Genomic DNA, 22,275 nt, shown 5'->3' with positions numbered 1-22,275 from the left:
TGGACTTAATATATGTTGCGGTCTGATAGTTAAATCCTTGGACATTTCTAAATTCATTAGGAACTCTGAAGTCAGAATGAAATAGTCTGAGGGTGCTGAGGTTTACACACTAATTTAAGTTTGCATTAGTTTTCAATTGTATATCGACTTGCGAAATCCTTTGAAAGTCTAATTACATGATGCTACATCTTGCTCCTAACCTGCAGCTCTCTTAATGGAGTCATTGGTGCGTGGTTGCTTAGCCCTGCTGTTTTAAGAATTTGATGACGTAAGATAGAATCTTTTGCCCGCCCCTAAAGAAACAGGAAGAGTGCAGCCACAAAAAGTACAGTGCCTTCCCACAGTGTCAGAGGAGAGAGCACTTCTGCAGGGAAGTTCTGATACAAGCCCACTCTAGTGTGCTTTTGGGTTGTATAGCTCAAGACATGACTGAACAGCCAAGCGAAGCCAGGCACCTCAGGATTCAAGCTTGCTTGCTGCTGGTGGTCTGCCTATGGCCATGGACACAGCAAACTCTGGCCACACCGTGCCAGGATGGTGAACTGAGAATAATAGGTAAAGGCGAAAAGAAATGCTGCCCCAAGTGCATCTCAAAGACCGGTAAGGAGTTATGTGCCTGTCTTCTTTCTGTTTGTCAATATTGTTTTATGTCAGCCAGGGTAATCAGGTGTGGGGAACAGGCAGGTGTGTGTGTGTTTATGTAAATGTGTCTTGAGTAACCGTATATGCAAAACAAAATGGCAAGGACTTCCCTCCTGGCCCCTGAATTCATAATGCCCCTGAGCTGTGAACTTTGGAGTGGACTCATGTTTCAGTTTATGTGCTTGTGTGTGTTATTCTGTAGTAGGAAAGAGAAAGCGAAGTTTCTGCAGTGGGAAAGAGAAAGCGAAGTTCCTGTGGGTTGGTCTTGCTCACAAGGAAAGCAGGTGTTCACTTAACACTGATTCACAAAACATGGTTTCAAAGTTTGTCTGTGCCATTCAGACTTCAGCGGGGATACAGGGAGTGATGCTCTCTGTAAGGCTGTTCTTTGCAATTGGTGGTCCTAAAGGGTGGGAAGCATCCCGCTTCAGTCCCTCCATTCCACTGACCTGGGCTTGTCCCAGAAGTAAATGCAGAGACAAGGTCTCGAGAGATGATTGGTTTCAACAGCCTGTTCTAACCTGTAACCTTGCCTGATCTTGGGATGGTGGCGAGATGGTAATGAATTCTCACTTCCCTGTGATTTTAACTCAAATTAAGGCCTTAAAGGTGGCACAGGCTAGCAGCAGGATTTAGTGGGCGACATTGCTGTGCCTGTTAGGCTGAGGGACAGAACAGGTGATTCTAATAGTCTCTTTCATGGTCCCAGGAGCAATCATACAATTCTTCCTAAATTAGTGCTGTCCATAACACCTTCCTTTTCAGTTTGTCCTGAAACAGGGTTGCTGGAAGCCTTGTGTAGCTAGGATGCGAGTGCTGTTGTGCCGCAGGTTAGCAACAGGGTTAGCTGAGAAGTTACATCTTTTGTTGGTGCCTGGGTAGGAGTCAGCCTCCCACCTATTAGTAACTTCAATATATCAGCCTCAACCAACAACAAGGGCACAGAGTTCCCTGTGGAAGGAGCGCATGGTCACATGGGATTTGCAGGAATGAGCAATAAATAGGTGAAAAGCCATAGAGTCCTCATTAGTGTGGAGACCCCAGGGTATTTCCCTTCCCACTGAGATAAAGTAACTCAGCAGGAGGTAGGAGAGTCACTGCTTGGTGGGATCAGCTCCAGAATCGCACACTAGTAATACACAGAAAGAAGCATCCCCACGCTATTTCCTTTGTGCTGCCAGACATCATGAAGTTTTGAAGGCCAGTAAGAGGAGGCCAGTGGGCAGAGGAAGATGTGGGCAGTTCACTGGTGGCCCTGTACATTCCATCACCAGCCTCAGGAAATAATCTTTGGTTGATCTTTGCTACTCGCTCTGGGTTTCTAAGCACGCTATTGAACTAGCCAGCATTTCACTCTGTATTTTTTTTGCTTTAAGGTTATACAGCTTCCTGGTTGAACAGCACTTTTCCTCTAACTGGTCTCCAACTGCCTGAAGGACTGCTTGATACTGTTTTCTGATGGGATCAGTATATATGCTCAATCCTTTGCTGTCATGAACCCAGGAGCCTCTCAGAATTAGAGATGACATTTTTTGAGTGCAAGCAAAGTTCACAACAGAACTCCTCTAGAAATAGAAGGAAAGAGGATAGAAAGGGTGTTGGTTTTATGGCTTGGATTTAGACCCAGTTCTGCCACCAGAGTGTAGGAAGCAGCTGCTGTTGTTAGGAAAGGCATGGAAAAGGAGCCCTAGCTTCACTGGCCAAGGAACTTTTGGGCATCCCTCCTCTAACATGGCTGAGTCTAACTGAGAAGAGCTGTGGCAGTGTCCTGAGAGCTGCCTGGATGGCTGGGTAATGTGTAGTGCTGCTTTGGGGCACTGGCAGTACCCTCCTCACCCCACAGTGTCTAAATCTGCGCAATGTAGTAAAGCAAACCTGCCACCTTACTTCTGTGTGCCACGACCTACACTGGTATTCCAGATAAGAGAGAAGGGTTACAGTGGTAAGTCATGCAGTGCTCAGATAACTGTAGTGTAAAAATCTGAGAGGTACTGAATTTGAGTAAACTTTATCCAGTATGTATGGGAGTGCCATCTTTCTAGTACCCATTTTTTCCACCACAGCAAGTAAGACTAATGGTTAAGTTAATTTCTGGCCTCTGTGACAAAGGCAAGTCTAACTTCTTTCTTCTTGACAGGAGACAACGGCGCGTGTCAAAATACTGAGGACATTGACTGCAAATGTCGTCAGGGATACAGCTGTACTGACAGTGCATGTCACTACTGCAGCAAACTGCCTGAATGTGCAGAGGGCGAGGAGCTGGTTAAGCTTGGTAAATAAACAAACACAAACGACTCTAAAAGACAGAATTCAATAGAAGTGCCTGGCTGAGCAGCAGACAGTTTCCTTCACTTACTATAACCTGTTTTTGGGAAGGCTCGTGATGCAGAGAGAAGTGGCCTTTATACTGTGGCCTCTGACTAAAACTCTTGCTTTCCTGTTTTATAACTCCTCCCCTCCTAAATTTGAGTCTTTCACTTTCGTGCTTAGACTTTCATTACTTTTCTTCCAAGCTGCTAGAACTGTCAGTAGAATGCTGTTTTACTCTGTATTGCCTCTTCACTTTACACCCTCTGCTGCCAGACCAGACTATTCTGTACCTCTTCTACAAGGGGTCCGCCCATACCTTTCCCAAACGCAAAGGTGGCAAGAACCAATTACGTGTTTCTCCAGGGGGGTGATTCCTAATGCAGAAAGAGTGTGGAGGGAATGCGTTCTGCTCGAATCTGTTACATCCCCATCTTTCAGTAAAGGCACTGATCACTAATAATTCATGTTCTCTTTTCTTGTAGGCATTTTAGACTTCACATTCAAATGTAAACCATGTAAGATAGGAACCTATTCCGATGTTAAGAATGGCTGGTGTCGTAACTGGACCGAGTATGTATTTAATGATACTTTCCTTCTTTGGGAATATGCATGTAAAAATTCTCAAATTATTAAGACTTAAATTAGAAAATAAAACTGAGTCAAAGATGATATCACCAATGAGATTAAATGCTGAATTTTTAAAATTCATCACTGTGATATTGTACTCTCCTTTGGCTTGATAAATAGTCGGTCTCAGAGCAGATCCAAAGACAAACTGCTGTGTATTCAACTTGCTTCCAAGTCCCGCTCAGACTGATACAAAATTATTCCAAACATGGACATCACTTGAAACAAAGGGACTAGAAAAAGTGTGCACATAAACAATTGTCATGTAGTGTTATCTTGTCGGGGAACAGCTGTAACTTTACCTGCACTGCTATAAAATGGAAAAAAAAGGAAACAAGTTGTGGAAAGAGCAGAGGGAAGGAAGAAAGGGAGCCAAGAGAAAGGCTGGAGAGGAATGATGGGAAAGGCAGGGACGTTCTAAATGTGACTCTTATTCTTCTTTTAGATGTGAAAGTTCTGGGCTTTTAACAATCAAGCGAGGCAACAGTACGCATAATGCAGTCTGTGGTTTCCCTCCAAAAGATATGGAGCAAGGTACTGTCTCACAATGGTTTATTTCTTTGAGCCTATAGCTTTTCTCTGCATTTCTTCAGCTGGTGACTTGCTGCATAGTTATCATCCAGAGCTTGCTATCATGAGAATTTGCTTTGAAAATTATTGTGTTTCTGGAAGTATTAATACAGGTAGAATTGTTGACCTGGGCAAAGATTCCACCATTAAAGCAATGTCAGTAATAAAGGTAGAGAAAAGCCTGACAATTGTCCTTGAATAGAGCACGCTTATTTGGCAAATTGTCAGAGTTTTCCATTGAACTGCTCTTGCTGTTTTGCTAGATTTTCTTAGGAAGACAGTAGCTTAGTTAGTCATCCAATTCCTTAACAAGTATTGGTGGAGTCCACAACGCACAGAATTGAAATCTAATGTCTTATCATGGATCCAGTTAGATAGGAGTAGGTGGGCACAGGCTTTGCAGGTACAGAGTATCTTGAAGACAGCAAGCTGCACTGCTCCTGCCTTTGCCCCCACCCTTGTTCCTACAATGAATTGGTGCCTTTCAGGTCTGGGCCCTTCATTCAGTATTGTTCTGCTGAGACAAATTGCAAAAATGTGCTACTTTTAACTTCAATGAGGCAGACACAGGCGTGAAAATTTGGCTTCCTGCAGTGCTATTCAGGGAAACATTGAAGCCAAATCCTCCCAGAAAGCAAAAACCAAAACAGTGTAGGCAGAACAAGTGATAGCTGCAAGAGAGACATTGAGCGATGAAGAGATCAGACGCGTGTGGGTTCTTTGCTTGAATGCTTCTTACCACAGGCGGTGATCTAGTGCACCCTTGACTTCGAGCACTCAGTTTTATTGTTAGTATCCGCACTGGTTTTTTTTTTCCTTGGAAAATTATTTTCCACAGAAAGAGGAATTTAATCTCTAGTTTTCCTTGAAAGAACTGCCTTTCCTTTAACAATAGTCTGGGCACATGATTTCTGAATCTTTACGAAGTGTATTTAATTGCAGCTCCTATTACAAATGACTCTCTCTATACCACCATCCTGGCCATCCTTACTGCAGTGGCTGTATTTGTTCTCATCTTGCTGACTTTCTTCTTGCATTTCTGCATATGGTCACTGAAGAGAGAAAAATACCACACAGCTGACGGTAAGCATGCCTTTGTGTAGCTTTTCAGTGGTGAACATTGTGTCTGTTCATCCAGAATCAGAATGGAATAAATTAAGCTAAATGAATAGAGTCAGTATGGGCTTATTTTGTGATTTTGGGTGGGTTACTTAGTTTCACTAAGATGCAGTGCATCGCCTGCATCTTTGTCCTTTCCTCAGAGACAGGCTGTGTTGGTAAAGGTAATGGGCAGCTAACTGAGATGTGTGAAGACCTCTTGTATGTGCAGTGCTTTTGCTTATTCTCACTGCAGATCTGGAACATAACTTCCCTAGGCTGCCGGTGGCTTCACAACTGTCACACCATAGAGAAGAGACTTACAGCTGCCAGTTTCCAGAAGAAGAACATGGAGGCAAAACACCAGAAGAAAAGCCTTGTTTTTTCCACCCACAGAGTCTACAGTGAAAACACATAAATTGCAATGTGCTATGAGAATGCGGAGCTGAGCTCAGCTTTTCAAAAAAAAAAAAAAAGGGAGGGGCTGTGTGCATAAAGCATCATTATGTACATAGCAGTGGGGAATGGGTTTGGTGGGAGTTTCGCTTTGTTTCTTCTCAGCAAACCTAGGAAGCTGGTTTCCAGCAAGCAGAAAATCTGCTAAGTCAGGCTGATGTTCAGCTCGTCTGCGTTGCATTATTGCAAGTTTCCTGGGTTGTTTGGTTTCTTTTTCACTTTGGAACCAAGGACCCTTCTTGTCATTATTCCCCTTTGCATCTTCTGCACATGTCTCTGTGGTGCTCCTGCAGACTGATATGCACGCAGAAGGCCGGTGTCCTGCCATCAGTCCCTTCAGTGCTACAGGAAATGCAGTCATACCTATAGGGCACTCTCACAGCTTTTACAGGCTCTCTATTTCCAGGATGTGTTCTGATGCTCATATTAAGGGAATAAGGCACTGTGCCTAGCAACCATATCTACTGCTCTTCTCTAAGCAGGTAGTGCTTTTCACTCCTGCCAAATTGTCCTCGTTGTTAGGCAGCAAAAGGCTGTTGCTCCTAATCTGTAAAATACTCCCCAGTCCCGACAGAAGGTGTTGGTTAGGCCAGTCTCAGTGCACAGAGGTGCCAGTGTGACACTGCCATGCCCACCTCATTTGTGCTCGCAGAGATTCTTCTATGCAAGTTCTGTGATCCCCTCATCCACTCCAGGGAAACTAGGGCAACAAGGGAGTCATGTTTATCCTCCTTCTCTTCTGTTTGTCCTTCTCCTTCTCAGCAATCCTGGTTACCTGGAATACTGGATTACAAAAGGGAGACTTCTGAAAAGCTCAAATGAGGATCACGCTGTCTAGAGAAAGGCATTCGATTTGATGCTCTCTTCTCACCGAGTTTATAGAGTGGGAAAAAACAGCGGAAAACAGAGAAAAACCCAGCATTTTTTCTTGATGCTTTTTTTTTTGCCTGCTTCAGAAGAAAAAGAGCCTGAGCATCTGCTAGTGTGTACCAGCGTACCTCCAGTGTCTTGATCATCAGCTTACTGAAAATTGTACCACGGAGTTTCATAGAGCTCGAACATGGCTAGAATTAATTGTTTTGCCTGAGTTACAGGGGCAGGGTTTCAGCTGGGATTGGTTGCTTTCTGTGAATTGACACTGATTTCAAATAAGAATCTAGCCTGTGGCTTCAGCTAGTTAAAACTCACATGTCTCTCTTATATAATTATTTTCGTGTGATGTGACTGCAATAATAGATTCAAAGCTCCGGATGCCTTCTGATCTGGCCTTCTGGTGAAAGCTGCTTGGAGTAGACTCTTTTATGACCAAATCAGCTCCGGAAAAAAATGAGTTTTGACTCAACCTTCACATGAAGGGTTATAAATATCTCGCAGTACAGCCATTGCATCATCTTCCTCACAATTTCTTACAGATAACACAAACAGTATAGGGCTTCTAAATTAAATCTTGACAGAATAATGAAATTTCTGTTAATCGCCTTGCTAAATACTCAGAGCGGACTGTTCCAAGTCTGAATGACTTGCTGTTTTGAGTAGGGCTCTGTGAAATTACAATAGCTGCGGAGCAGAAGTTATTGCCTCCACAGACGTGTGTTGCAAAAGCACTTGGGTGGAGAATCCTAAGAAGTGGGACAGGTTATTACCTTGGTAAGCTAGTCCCATAGCCTCTGTGCTCCAAGGCAGGCTTGGACTCCACGACCTCTCGAGGCAATCCAGTCTGATGACTGATTTCAAGTCAGAGAAGGGGAGAGATTTTGTTAGTGAAAATTTATATTATCCATTATGATTATGAGGAAGAATTGACTCTTCAGAATCTTTTTAAGCATGCATGAGCTATCATCTCTCCTTGGTTTCTCTGGCCTCTTACCCTGCTTCACAAGTTGTGGTTTCTAGACCTCTTAATCTCTGGCTCTCTAAACTCTTTCCAGTTGGTCTTTCTTGAAGCATTTTCTGGAGGAGGTCTTGGCAAGCTCGAATAGAGCCGAGGGATTAATTTTATGATTCATGCTTTTATTGCTGAACCTTTCTTCAGTGATTACGTCAAGAGGAGTTATCCTGTCTTTTTTACTTTTTGCCTTTTTTTTTTTTTGTTTTGTGCATTATAGAATCTTTTAACTGGGTGAGATAGTTGTAAGGAAAAATGAAGTGCAAAGGGTTATCCTTATTCACGATAACGTATTCGTCTGTAGTCCTACTTTTAATCTTGTAGCTTCTCTGTTATTGCATTTACTGCAACGGACACCCCTATGTCTTAGCTTCCCCTTCATGCAGAATGGGAGCAGTGGTACTTCTCAGCCCTAAAAGGATGATGTTGTACTTTCAATGTATTTTTGCCGCCTTTGATCCTCTTACTGTTAAGTTCTTGTGTTACTGATAATTTTTCTCATCAGAATCCCTATGTGAAATTCACTTAAAAAGAGTGAGTTTTTCTCCATTGCTTTGGGAAATGTGCAGATTCTTAATTGAGGTGAGCTAGACATTCAGCCGAGGAAAGGTGAAAGCATTGGATTGGATTAACTGGGTTAACTGTTTTACAGTGCGAGACTGTCTCTGCCTTGTAAGCAGTTTCGCTGTGGGATTTAATATACTCAGAAGTCTAAACACTGGCTGGTAAAGACACTTCTTACTCCTCCTGCTATGTTGGCCATGTTTGTTCTCATCTCTGTGTTGCCTGTTCTTGATTTTTTAAATTTTTCAACAAGACTGCTGATTGTGACCCTTTGTAAAGGTAAAATAAACTTGAAAATTGAATGAAGTGCCTATGTGATATAATTAAGCAAATTGGAAAGGAAGGGGTTTATTCTTCAGGTTGTCCCAGTGTTCTTGAGTGCACTTAGTTTTGCTTTCCCAGTTCACTTCCCCTCTCTTACAGAACTCTGGCTATTTCAGCAATGTACCCCCAGCCAAACTCTTCTGTCACTGAATTTTAGCTCAGTGCACTTGCACTTTTTTCACTTTTTAAGCAAGCGGTTTAACGTTTCCTGGCTGCCGGCTAAACCAGCTTTTCAGCTACCCACTACCAAAATAGCAGGAAACTGTGGCTAACAATTCTTTCCGTTCCTGACAGTGGCAGAGAAGCAGCAACATTTGAGGGAAAAAAAAGTTCAGCAGAGCTTACTATTTGAGGAATGAAAGATTTGAGCGTCTAGTGGAAGTCTGTGCCTCTGGCACCACGCGGCAGATCTTGGTGAGGTGTACCAGACTTTCTGGGCTGTGGGTGTTGAAGAGCCGACACCGCTGCTGTTTAATACTGAAACATGATGAACAGAGCTGTATTATTCACTGGAAATTTGCACAGTGGCCTTTTGGGTTTCTATATGCCTACCTTGAAGAAGAGTTCCACTTCCTGCTTACCTAACCACCTTACTTTATGGCTGCCTGTTGATGGGAAAAGCAACCAATTTCCTGACTTCTTAAAGCTCCAGTTCAGAGGGAAAAACCCAAAGTGTGAATCATTTCAGCCCTGGAGAATTTCAGTAAAAGAGCTGTTCTTTGCATCGAAGGAAATGAAAGCTATTGGCTCAGAAAAGTAAGCTTGTAAGAAAGCACTATATTTTAAGTTTCCATTCAGAAAGAATAATAGTTTTATCAGTGTGCAATTACTGCAATATTTGAATCAGATCATGGCTGAATTTTTAAGCTCAAATCCTGGAGTTTATGGGGTTTTTCAAGTTCTGATTTGAACTTCAGCTTGACTTCTGCATGCGGACTGTAGGCTAAAATAGGCTTCTCCCTCAAATCATTTACATCCAGTTAAATGTCTGTAACAATACATATATATTTTTTTTTTGCTTGAATCTCTTTTCAGAAGAGAAAATAAAACATCCCTGAAAAATATCCTAACGTTTTTAGAGGTGAAACAATCAAGCAAATTTCGAAAGACAGTGTTCCATTGATGCTATTGTCACAAGTAAATGGTTAAAATATGATACATGGTGATATCTTAAACAACAAAACGCAAAGTTCCTTGACAGTGCTAATGAAAGGGCAAATGTGCAGGCTCCAAAATGACATCAAATTACAGCTGAACTGAGGGCATAGTAAGTTTTACACTATATGTAGGTGAAGCTTAAGAGGTATATTTCATCATTATGGAAAAAAATGCAAGTTTTTATGAGACAGTTGGTACCACTCAGTTGTTGTTTTATTAGGAGTTGTCCAGCACTTAACTTGTGTTTGAGTTGCCCTGTGAGCTGAGGAATCTAATTGTCAAAAAAGTTCTTGGGCTGCCAGTGATGAGTAAAGACTTGCTGCTATTTAGTGCGACTCTTCCCGAGGTACCTATTTTGTCATGTCTGTGGGCAGCGTTTGCCCTCACCAGCGATCTTCATGCTGTCCCTGGCTTCACAGGCATGGATCCATCCGAGAGGTGAGGATGTGGATTGCTCCGTCATGGCTGCCGAGCCCAGAGGTGGCTGTGTCTGTCCCCATGGCGTGGAGCTCTGCTGGCAGCATCCCTCTTTGGCCGTAAGAGACGCAGCTCTCGGGGGATGCCTTGGGGTTGGATTTGGTGGTGGGGTCTGTCTGTCCTGGAGGCTGACTGACATCCCCACACCCCTTCTGCTCCGCGGAGGCAGGCTGCCTGCGCCTGGACCTGGAGCACGGCTGTGACAGCTTTTCACAGGGTTTGCCTGTTGCTGGCTGAGGAAATGGCAGATAAAAGGTGTTGCACACAGCTGTGTCCTGCAGCCTGTGCATGAGCAAGGACTCTGAAAAGCGGATAGCACTTCACTAAGAAATTTCTGGAGCAAGTCTGTTTATACAACAGAGGTGGAAGAAGCCTCTTCCGTGCTGGAGAGCATGCCTTTTCATTCCACTTTCCGTTCCACTTGAGACAGCCTCGCAAGCTGCCAGGGGGTTGAGTTCTCAGACCTGGTCGGCAAAACCTTTCACCATCTTAAGAGCCAGCTCTTTTAGCACGTCCTTTAATAATACTTAGAAAGGAAGTGTTGTTACCAATGAGACCATTAACAAATTCTAGGAAGCTACTAATAGAACATGTTTTGTGATTTCTTAGAAGCTGACATCGCCTAGCTGTGCCTGAGGCTCCCTTGCCTGCCCCCAGATAAAGGGGAAGCGACTGGCAGAGTGGCAATTGAAATGCCTTCAGGAGGGAAACCTCCGACTGCTCGGAGTTCTGGAATCTTCCAGTAACAGCTCTGAAGTTAGAACCAAATGTAGCAGCTTTTCTCTGTGTGATGTATATTATTTTCCCTGAGTAATGTATATTATTTTCCTGGTGCCAGGTACCTTACCGTAACAGAAGGGTTACCATTTAGCATTTTGTGCTACTAATCCTGATCTGTATTCATGAATTTTGACCTCTAACATAAAAGCTACGATGGCAAAAGTTCGGGGCAGGGAAGTAGCACCTAGCAGAGGAGAGAAGTTATCTTTCTGTCTTTGTTTTGGTGCACCTTCTCCAAAAGTTTAGTAAAAAAAAATTCTTCTGGATCTACAGTTATTCAGGGTTTTGTCTACGTGTAAATGTTTCAGAAACTTCATGCTGTTCAGATAAAGTTTTAAACTTTAAGACAGTGTTTGATACTTAGAAGTAGCTTGCTGTTCAGAATCAGATAAAGACCTTCCCACGCTGTTTTAGGAAATGCAGAGTAGCAGTTAGGAGAATTAAGGTGATCCCCTTTTACATAGTCATTCACATGACGAAGGAGCACGGGTGGTTGGGGCCCCAGTGAGCTCTGGGGATTTCTTCATCTTTTAGCTGCAAAAAAGAATGCAAGGGTAGCAGGATAAGAGAAATGCCTGAGGTGTAGAAACAGCTTTTCTCAAACTAGAGGTTTTGCTCCAACAGAAGGCAGCTAAGGCTATGTGCAGGCAGTGGGTTTTTATGCTGCCATGTCTGCTCATGTTTCCTGCAAATTGTTAGTGTTCTGAAACTGAAGAAGGTAAAACAATATTTTCACGGGACTTCATGTCCTTAATTTTTTTTTGTTTCCTTTTCTAAGGAAAGGGAAATTAAGCAATTGTGTGATTACACATCTGTTTTTCCAAATAACTTCTCAACTTCCTGGCTAGTTTCAGTCCAGCCTGGCAGAGGTGTTCAGTTCTTAAAAGCATCTGGAAGAGAGACTCATAATTTATGGTGCTTGTGGGCATGCCTTTGTTAGTTGTTTTTTTTTTCTTCTAAAATTACTGATTTTTTTTTTTTTTGACAGTTTACACAGCTGTCTGCTTTCTTGATTTACATGTGTCCAGTGTAGGCCGCATAAAGGAAAACTGCAATAGAACAGGGACCATGGGACCACACAAAGCTTGTTCAGGTGACTTTGCAGCTGTACCACAGAGGCAGCCTGGACAATTAAGCTACAGGTAACTGGGAACTTCTGTTGGAAATTAAATGCTTTGTTTTTTTGGTTTGTAGCAATTCTTCCTTTTCCGTGCTACATATATGTGGAGTGGGGAAAGAATTCTTAAGGTATTCAAAATCCAAATGAAATATTTTGAAATTGTCAAAGTGAATAGATTTGATTCAACGTAGAGGTTTTTTGGGTTGTTCTTCTTGGAAGGCAGAAAACAGCAATGAGTACATGGGGAAACAATTTTTTGGTTTGTGAAAACTTTCAGGATTAACATTTCTTCTTGATTTGGGCAGGGCAGAAAAGCTATAGAAAAGGTACTGTTCACCATCAAGAACTGCACTGTGCCTGCCATTTCAAAGGAAGGCGATGGCTCTCCCAACCAACAGTTATCCGAATGCTGCTTTCTACGCATGGTTTAGGCTCAGGTAAGTGGGTTTTATTTCTAGTATTTTCACAGAATTTTACAATGTTTCTTTTTATGATAAGAATCAGGCAAGAAATATCATAAGAAAATTGAGAAAGATTTCTCCTTGAGGCAGATGTACAGCTGAGGTCAGAATCAGAATCACAAGATCCTACATAGATTGCAGTGGCCCGTTCAAAACAGCAGCCAATAGAGAATAGGTTGTAGACCCTTGTTCACCTCTCAGTCTGAAAGAAATTGGTTTCCAATTTCCACTCTGTTCTTACATACCTTCTTCTTGTTGGTGCATGCTAATGTCCTACTGATGTTGTCGGGATTTCTTAGGGATGGTCGGTGGTGGTGGCAGCAGAGTCAGAGGATCAAGGATTTTCTCTGGCTGGAACACATTTTCAGCACGTGAAACATAGATAAACGTAGCCATGCTCAACTATAGAATAGCCACATTGATTAATAAATGCTCGGAGCCCCAGATGTCTTCTGCTTTTAAGACATCCACTTCTGGTTCACCTTTCTCTTCTCTGAACCCAGACAGGGTTATCCCTTTTGTAGGGTGTGCAATATGTGCTGGCCAATGAAAAATGATTGAAAGCTAGAACCTAGATAAGGTCAAATTTTGAAGGACCTACTTGAAACTAGCTCCTGTTTGCATGGATTTAACTTACAGGGAACCAGGTCATAAGCTGTTGGTGCAATCGTGGGTATTTTAGGAGGCAGTGTGAGAGAATGGGTCTCTCTAGCTTAATAAAATAGAGTCCAATGGCCTGCTTCCTCCCCTCAGTAGTTCTACTTATTTCAGTATGTAATTTCCATTAAAATCAGTGCAAGTTGAGTGCTTAGGTATCAGTCTTTCACTTCTAGAGTAGGTAGGTATTTTGCCTGAGAGGACCCAAATTCAACCCCTGCTGATAGTGTTTTTCTATTTTTGATTACCTACTGATATTTTACTGGCCAAATGGATGAGTCTTATCAGGAGAACAATAGGCTTAAAGAAAACTCCCTACTCAGGTGAGTCTTTTGTGGAAAAGGAGGAGAAAAGTTGGGAGGGTGATGATACATCTTAGGTGAACCTATGGCTAGGAAAATCCCAGGCTTGAAAAGAGATATTGCTGCAGTAAAGCTCTCTGAAAAATACCTTCTGTAGGTAGAAGAGGCATTTTTCATAATCCTCTGCCGTGGAACAGGTAATAAGGAGTGGTTCTGTCAGGCTTCCTGCAAGACATTAGCACGGAATGGTTTGGTGATGGAAAAGTGTGCAAAGTTTGCTGTGACACACAGTTTATTAGCCTATGGCAAGGAAAGTCACGAGGACTGTCCCGTGTGGGAAGACAACTTCACAAGATCACCCATCCTCACGGCAAGCCTAAGCAGTTTGTCGTTAGATTCACAAAATGGTTGAAGTTGGAAGGGACCTCTGGAGGTCACCTGGTCCAACTCTCCTGCTCAAGCAGGGCCACCCAGAGCTGGTTGCCCAGGAGCATGCCCAGATGGCTTTTGAGTATCTCTAAGGTTGGAGACTCCCCATCCTCTTTGAGCAACCTGTCCCAGTGCTCAGTCACCCTCACAGTATAAAACTGTTTCCTTGTGTTCAGAGAGAAGCTCCTGTGTTTCATTGCTGTCATCTTTCTTTCACAGTTACATACCTGTAATTTCAAACTGTAGCCTCCCCAGCATAGCAGATTTCTCCTTTGCCTGGATTCCAGTTAGGGGGAGTTTTCCCTTCAAAGAAGAAAACAAAAAAGGTGTTTTTCCTTTGCCTCCTCCCTTTTCTCCTTGCTATTCAAACATTTTCATCACCCAGTGTAGGTCACTAGCTCCAGCTCCTTTTAGTTCTTCATTTACTTGACCATTTCCTGTAGTTCCTCTGTTACCTTGTATGTGAACGCAGTTCTGTCCTTATCCACAGAGAGGAAAAGCAAGTCTTCTGGAAACAGGATCAACAGTCTTTCCTCAGAGTCCTGTGGAAAAGAAGCATCTTAGAGACAGTAAAAACCTTCAATAAATTCCACTCAGTCACAGGCAGAATATGAAGTTTAATGACTATGACAATACACCAAAACTTAAAACTGTCTGCAGCACCCAGTTGCTCCTGTGCCAGCCACAGCTACTATTCTTTGTATTTCTTATTCAGGTTGGCTATTCATTGCTTAGAAAGCTGACACAATATCACAAAGTGGTGAGGTTTTTTTAGAATAGGTGAGGTACACATCTGCAAGGAGATGTTTAGAAAATGTTGATCTTGCTGTGTGATTGGGAAGGGGTGGACTATCCCTCCCAGCTCTACTCCCTTGGAAACTGAGTGCAACTCTGGACACGTTGTCAGAAGCAGCTTTCAGAAATACAACTGCATTTCCTTTTATCTCTTTAATACTGTGAGTTTTTGACATAATTGGCCTTTTTTTTTTTTTTGGTCTGTTTCTTTAAGCAACAGTTCCACACGAGCCTAAACTTTCACTGGTTCCAGTCATGTTAAAGCCACCCACATGTCAGAGCAGTATACATTGTACATTACCTCCATGCAGCTACTAGCCACTTGCACCATCATCAAATACTGTATCCTTCCCAGATGCTGAATAGGTTTTCCTTCCCACTTCAGAATGGTATTGCACAACAGATGTCTCATCAGCTCCCTTTTCTTCCACTGTTCATCACATGGCACCTTATTTTGTTTTTAAACAGAACCAAATGAGATAAAACTACAAGTATGGTGTTTTTCAGGGTTATTGGGTGGTAAAAGAAAGTATTTAAGGTATAGAATCATAGTTTGGGTTGGAAGGGACCCTTTAAAGGCCATCTAGTCATTCCTTATATCCAGTCTAAATCTCCCCTCTTTTGGTTTAAAACCATTCCCCCTTGTCCTGTTGCAACAGGCCCTGATAAAAATATTTGACCCTGTCTTTCTTACAAGCCCCCTTTAAGTACTGAAAGGCCGCAGTAAGCTCTCCCTGGAGCCTTCTCCTCTCCAGGCTGGACAGCCCCAACTCTCTCAGCCTGTCCTCACAGCAGAGGGGTCCCAGCCCTCTGGTGGAGTTCCTAGTTTGCTGTAGGTTTCCAACCTACTTGAACAAAATTGTCTGTACTGTGGTTTCATGAGCAGCAGCAGACACAACCAAACAGCTTTAGCTGTTAAAATGGAAAGGTTTCAGTTTCCTTCTCCCCCCTCAGAAGAGGTTGGCTGAGACTGTGGTTTCATTTGAATTAGTATTTCCCCTTAGCTCGAAGCACTTTGAGCTTGGCATTGAAGTCCCTTTATTAGGGGATGTTTTCCTTTTCCTTCAAAGCAGTGCTGTCCAGCTGACGGGAGTGGGGTTCAGTGTGGGCTCCTGGTGTCCAGGGCTGTGCTGGGTCCTGGATGGATTTGTGCAATCTACGTTGAATCCTTAGAGCAGGACCACCTGGGGTAACTACTATAAAATTATCTTATATCCACTAGCTACAAACAATTATGTGAACTGCAGGGAACATCAGAAATCAGCATCTCTTAAGGATGGGTGCTCTGGGTTGTACTTTCTCCTCCCAAACTGAAGACAAGCATGCTGTTAGGCACAGCTAAGGCACAGTGTTGCCCTGCAGTCTATGCCATGCTGGACATCAAGGACAGCAGAGCGAGTATTTAAAAAAAGGGGAAACCTTAGCAGAACTGGGGGCAGGAAAGACAGGCTGGCTTTCGAGTTTACCCTTACCCTTAGGAATCTGAGCATAGCACCACATGGGCTCAAGCTTTGGGAGGACGGGTGGTGGAATCCCTGAGGCCCCGCTGCCTGGGTGTTTTCAGTGGCAGTGTAATCCTGCCATCTTGTGACCCTGCGGGATGGTGCAGTGTGCGCTGCCACGGGTGTGACAGTCTGCATGTATCCAAAAGGCTTTATTTTGTGACACTAACTAAGAGGAAATTTGATTTTTTTTTTTTTTTTAATTTTTTTTGCCTGTGTAGTAGTTACGTCCCAGGAAAAAAAACGATCAGGAATTTTTCTAAAAATCTCTCATGAGCACAGAGTAGCAGTTGCAAAATTGTGTGTAGCAAGTTTACTTACCATAGCCTACAGCAGCATCCTCAGGAAATACTGCTGTTCATTTCCACCCTGCATTCCAAGAATCCCTGAAAAACCCTGTCTGATTTCAAAGCTGCCACTGTTCCCTGTTCTCATCCCATTCCCTTTACACCTCTTAGGCACTGACTCACCAGAAAAGAGATGATATTGTTGGGTCTGACTGGGCAGTGAACATTTGCCACCTTGATTTGGTGCTGGAGGTGGTGAACCCACATGTCAAAGTCAGCTGAATTCTGGCAGCAGATGAGCCTGGATTCTATCATGGACCCTGTGCAAAGAAATGTACAGCCGCTGGGTCTGAGGAAGGACGATTGCGAGCCACCTTTGAGCCAAACGGGTGAACTCTGTGTGATGCCCCTTCACTCAATCGATTATCCCTATAGCCATGTTCCTCCTGTGCTTTGATATCTCATGATGAAACAAGCTTGTGTCTGTCTTGAGTTGTTCCTGATGGCGGATACTGGGTTGGCTCTGGGACAGTTAGGTGGCTTCCTCTACATGCAGACAGCAGTATTTGCCTACTGTTTAATTTCAGTAGAAAATTAGAGCAAAGGGAAACCTGTAATTTATATTGCCTTGCATGTGAGGAATTCTAGTTAACCCTAAGGCATTCTTGGTTTAAGGCTGTGCAGCAGTTGTGTCCACCTGTAAAAACTAATATTCCGAATTCCTTCCATCTAGCTGTGCCTCATCTCTCTGTGCAACTGTAGTGTATGCTGCAGGTGAGAGTCCAGTCCTGAAAGGCATGGCTGTTCTCCAGCATGGCTGGATGTTGGAGAGGAGGCATATCCCTTCTTCAGCAGTCCTCTGCATGGCTGTGTAACCCCTCTCACCTTCTAGCCACGTGGGCCAGTCCCTGAAGGCTAGAGCATAGGTATTGCTGCTTTAAGACTATCACAGGCCCCTTCAGGAGCTGCAGAACAGGCTTACCAGAAATTTCAAATGTGTGGCTGATGGCACTCGCAATTTCTCTCAGATGCATCCCAGCAAGAGGAAGGAGACCCTGGTGTGGTAGGGAATTGCGTTAGAAATTGTTTGGTAATGACAACTGTGTCCTGCTGTGGTCCCTCTGATCTACAGCAGAACGCTTTTCTGCAAGCCAGGCTAAAGAATTTCCCATCCTGCGAACCTTTGAGTTGAAGGAAGTCTGGGTGGGATGGCATTCAGCTCATTGTCTGAAGACTCAGGAAATCAGGGGTTTATTCATGTTTCCCTACCCATAAAATGACTCTCCTCCTTCATGAAGTGCTCTGAGATGTAGGAGTGAGCTCCACCAATAGACCAAGGCTGGTGTTGAAAAGTACTTTGAATTAGATAGGATTTAATCTGCCTTGCAGCTTCCCTCTCTTGAATTCCTGCCCCATGCCCCAAACCACGCTAGAAGACCACATTCATGTTCAGGACAGAGGCCCCAGTTTTTGGATCCTATATTTCATAAACGGATGATTTCTTTTCTGTGTCCTCTTACACTGCCAGCCTTAACCGATGGAGGGACTTAGATCTTTATCGACTCCAGTGTTATACAGACCCAGGACCTGCTTTCTGTAGTTACGAGTTTTCTAGTTTGGCTCATTTTGTTTCCTCACATTTAGGATCCACAGAGATGCACCAGAGAGAGCCATCAGGAGACAGTGCTGTGCTGAAGGCAGCTCTTCTGGATATGTCTCTCCTTGGTACACCCTATCTGTCCCCCGATATACCTTTCCTAACTCTCTCTCCTGTAATCTCCTGTTCGTATAACTTTCTTTCGACACCTCCTGGTTGATGCCTTGTTTGCTTAGCTCACTCGTATGGAGTTGCAATCCCTCTCCGTGGGTAAACAAATTGGGTGATAAGAGGCCAGCTAACACTATAGATCTATAGAAGTAGGCATATAAATGCAAACTGGCACTTCCTTTTCAATCCCTGGAGCAGACTCACTTCTGTGTTCAAATTATGCTGAAAAAAGGAGAATTGTGAGCTACTGTGCTACGCAACAAAGCTCCACTGAACCCAGTGAAATGTCTCTGTCTTGGCTGATGGGACCTGCATGTTTGCTCCATCCTGAGCCTTCCTCTTCGCAGGGCACTGAGTGTAGGTACTCATTTTGTACATGCTCGAGCTATGAGTACAGAGACATTTAGGAAATCTTGAATATGGACACGGATACAACAGACAAAAGGTTTCTTGCGCTTTACCTCATAAACAAGTGCCTTCTTTGTACGATCCACTGAAAGAATCAGCAAGTGAGAGGAGGACAGCACAATGTAGCGTTCACACATCTCCTGTTGAAATAAGATCAGTTATATCTTTCCTCCAAAATGTTTCCATTTTTTAAAAAAAAAAAGGAAATTATATTTCTTCAAAGCTCTTCACCTTCCCTTCCTTTCTGCTGATGCAGTACTCGGTGCATCTTTATGTGCAGCCAGTGCTGACAGGCTGTCATGCTTAGTGACTGGTTGGTAACTGGGAACTATGCAGTGTTTAACTGCTGGACTGGCTTGCACTGGGTCACAGTTGACTGAAACTTTATGTCAGTCCTTTGTAATTTTATGTCATCTTTCCTTAAATGATCACTATATCCTCTCTTGACGCATAGACCATGGCATTCCTGTGAGATGGGGAGGTTTTACTTGTGTGTATGTGGCCAGATAGAGTGATGTGCAGTTAGAGACGTGAATCCATGGCAAAGTTAGACTAGATCTCATTTCCCTCTTCTGACCTCATCAAAACCAGGGTAATGGCAGTCACACTGCATTAGATTTACCAGTCACCACCAGTACACGTGGAGAGGGCTTGATTGTTACACATAGAAATTTGCAACTATAATAACCGGTCCTTATCTCTTTGGGAAAAAGAATGTAAGAAACTTCTGGGAAAAAAAAAACAACAGGTTTTTTTTCCCCAGGGAGTGAATGAAAAGATTCACGCTGCTCAAGGAAGTGGCTATGAACTCCATTCAGCTTTTGCTGGCACTGGTAAAAAAAGTGGAACATATTACCATTAACTCTTGAAAACAAAGGTCCGGACAAACTGTATCTTCAGTCAAGCCCTGGGGTTTTGCAGGAGTTTGACAGGATGTATGAAATCGAAATTTACCCCCACCTTACCCCTTGCCTATTACTCAGTGGTTATACTAAGAGGATGATTACCTCCATGCAATAACTTCTCAGAAAAACCAGGGAGGACCAAATAATTTCCCCAAGAGAGTGGATGTTCATCCCTTCCCAGCCGCTGATAGGCTGCGTGATCAACAAGTTCGCTAATTCCTCCTGTGTTCTTCCCCACAATACTTCTGTCTGAAACACACAGATGTTAGCATGCATTTCTTCTGGTAATCTTACCAGGAATATCCTGTAAAGTAAGACAGTTAGAGGTGGAAAAATGGTAGTGAGAGCCATATGATAATGATTTCTAACACTAGCTAAAAGAGAGAAGGGGGGTTTTGCAGACCAGCCAAGGTGAAATTTGGAAGTTGACCCATATATGTGAAGTTGCATAGATCCCTTCCCCTCTCTGAGCATCTTCTCTCAACAATGGTGATAAAACATTGTCCCCAGAAAAAAACCAAAACTGACTTGTGATGACAAACTTTCTTGCATGTGAGTTTGTAGAACAAAAGTTGAAAACCTACACCTGAACCTCAAAACAGAGATAACTTGATTATTTGATTTCAGAGCAAAGGGTGTGCCATAGCCTCTGGCACTTTGCTGTAATGGGATACTGCGTCAGGATAATGCCATGGTGGGTGACATAAATAGGCCTCTGATGTCTTCCTTGATTCTACATACAAATCTTTGCTTGCATGACCCTGCTCATACTCACATCTTCTGTTTCTGCTAGGATTGCAGGGTCCTTAAAATGGAGGGATGCCTCACTCTGGCCTTCTGAGTTGGACCACGTTCTGAAATGGAAGGGAACTTGGAGAGGCATAAGAAAGCACTTACATGAGTTGAATTTTTAAAGGAGAGAGAGTGAGTAATGCTCAGCGAGCGGACAAATTTAAGGATTTCTGGCATCAACTTGATGCATTTTAGAATATGCTGTTTTCAACAGGAATATTGGGTGATAACCGCTCAGTGAACTCTAGGGAAAAAAAATGCAGCAGATGCAGAATCAGAAAGCAGGCATATCAAGGAGTAACACAGCTAACTTCGGGGGAACATACCACTAGATGTCCCCTCACATTAAGCAGAGACTAGGTCCTAAATTCAAGAAAGCACTTAGACTCCTGATTTTCCACAGGCATTACATAGGAAAGAGTGTAGGCAGGATGAAGGCACTCTTGTTAATGTAGCTCAACACTTGGTGTAAAGTAAGGAATACTGAGGTGGTGTGGTATCAGTCTTCACATATGGAAAAGACCACTAGAAAGAAGAGTGGAACATTTTTTTTCTTTTTGTTAGTGGTGAGTAAGATGGAGACAACGGCCTTACCTGCATTAAAGGTTAGCTGTTAGGAAGAAACAATGGCTTGCCTGGGACGTTGCAGAACCTTCCTCACTGGGGGTTTTCAAGGACAGGTTACACAAGCATCTGTCAAGCAAGATTTAGGAAGAGCCGAGGCTGCTCCAGAGGTGGAAGGAGGACTAAAGGCCTCCTGAGCTTCTTTTCAGACCTCCAATCTGTCTTTGACATGTGACAGTTGGATTGAGAACACCCATTTCTGACAAAACATGAGTGGTGCTTGCCAGGGCCCCAGGAGTTAGTTGTGATTGCCCGCCCAAACCAGAGAGAGTTACATCCGAGGCAGGAAGGAATGCTTCCACCTTCCACCTTCGGTTGCTCAAATGCTGACCCTGGATCTTAAAAGACTGCGACACCTGGGGGGATGTATTGAGGAGAAGTAAACAGCCTCTAGTCAGAAGATTAGATGAATCTGACACTTAGCATGATTCTAAATTCTGGCTAGAAGAAGAGAAGAAGAGAAAGCTTTTAAGGGATTCATATTTGGAAAGGAGATACAGCTACTGAGTTTCAGTTTCAAGCACCAAATGTCTTTCTGTTTGAGTGGAGCTGACTGGCTTTTTTCTTGTGCCCTCAGCATGGCTGCCTACCTGGTCCTGGCTGTCTTCAGCAGCTCCACCTCGTCCTGGCCTGCTCCTGCAGAGCCAGCCTGCCTGGCGCTGAGGCTGCAGCATCCCATGCCTGGTCACCAGCTCCCCGTCCACGGATGCTTGCTTCAAAGTGATGCTGCAGTCACAGGATCCCATGAACGTGTCTGAACTACCGTCAATTAGAGTAAGCACAGGAGGGGAAGGAAATGCGCATGTACCCTTCAACTTACTGCTCATTTAAATTCCTCTTGGGTTAGAAGCAGCTGCGCCTGAGATGTAAAAGCATTTCCTGTTGGTTTTAAACCTCTCTGCCTTCCTGGCTGTCTCCTTGGTCCCCCCAGCGTCATTGTTTCCTGCTGAGATGGTGGCATGATACGGTAAGTGTGTGCTGCTGCTTGGCTGTCACCTCAACCAAAAGAAAAATGAAAGAGAGTCTTAATATAGCGAGGCTAAATGTGCAAGGCACAGAGAATCTAATGAGTGAGGGAGCTGGGCATGACAGCTACAAATGATGGGACAAACGGGGGGATTTCCACTGTTAAGCCTTAGGTTTGGTTTTTGCAGCTTCTCTCCCTGCCTTTTTGTAGAAGGACTTTGTGTGTAAGAAGTTTGACCTGTGTCTGGATCGCACCAGTCAGATCAACATCGTTTTTAAAAGGGATAAGTTTTAACGTGGTGACAGTTGTCTCATTTTCTGTAACTAACTCCCCTGTAATTTCTGGCTGGCTAGTTAAAGTATTACTT

At 43.5% G+C, this 22,275-nt stretch overlaps 2 protein-coding genes across 4 annotated transcripts; one reads left to right on the top strand and one right to left on the bottom strand.

Annotated features, from left to right (window-relative positions):
* The first annotated feature begins 357 nt into the window (after positions 1–357).
* On the top strand, positions 358–8,454 carry TNFRSF18 (TNF receptor superfamily member 18). Of its 3 annotated transcripts, none has more exons than XM_075437603.1 (6): positions 358–600; positions 2,780–2,914; positions 3,435–3,522; positions 4,025–4,113; positions 5,092–5,232; positions 5,526–8,454. In XM_075437603.1, exons 1-6 carry the CDS (start codon positions 426–428, stop codon positions 5,663–5,665), a joined length of 768 nt encoding a protein of 255 aa, XP_075293718.1. In that variant the 5' UTR covers positions 358–425; the 3' UTR covers positions 5,666–8,454. The 3 variants fall into 3 exon arrangements, with proteins under 3 accessions (XP_075293718.1, XP_009940175.1, XP_075293716.1); XM_009941873.2 differs by having other exon boundaries at positions 5,504–8,454; XM_075437601.1 differs by having other exon boundaries at positions 5,480–8,454.
* Positions 8,455–9,840: 1,386 nt separating this feature from the next.
* LOC142363391 (putative pleckstrin homology domain-containing family N member 1) lies at positions 9,841–21,656 on the bottom strand. Its single transcript, XM_075437604.1, has 12 exons — positions 21,532–21,656; positions 20,301–20,379; positions 19,628–19,774; positions 18,674–18,760; positions 17,427–17,499; positions 16,628–16,764; positions 14,957–15,103; positions 14,316–14,402; positions 14,088–14,163; positions 13,580–13,656; positions 12,718–12,823; positions 9,841–11,425 (listed from the first exon to the last, which is right to left on the bottom strand). Exons 1-11 carry the CDS (start codon positions 21,618–21,620, stop codon positions 12,746–12,748), a joined length of 1,077 nt encoding a protein of 358 aa, XP_075293719.1. The 5' UTR covers positions 21,621–21,656; the 3' UTR covers positions 9,841–11,425; positions 12,718–12,745.
* Positions 21,657–22,275: the final 619 nt, after the last annotated feature.

Source organism: Opisthocomus hoazin, chromosome 16 (assembly GCF_030867145.1).
Source record: "Opisthocomus hoazin isolate bOpiHoa1 chromosome 16, bOpiHoa1.hap1, whole genome shotgun sequence".
NCBI lineage: Eukaryota > Metazoa > Chordata > Aves > Opisthocomiformes > Opisthocomidae > Opisthocomus > Opisthocomus hoazin.
This window is presented reverse-complemented; position numbering and strand designations above follow the sequence as displayed.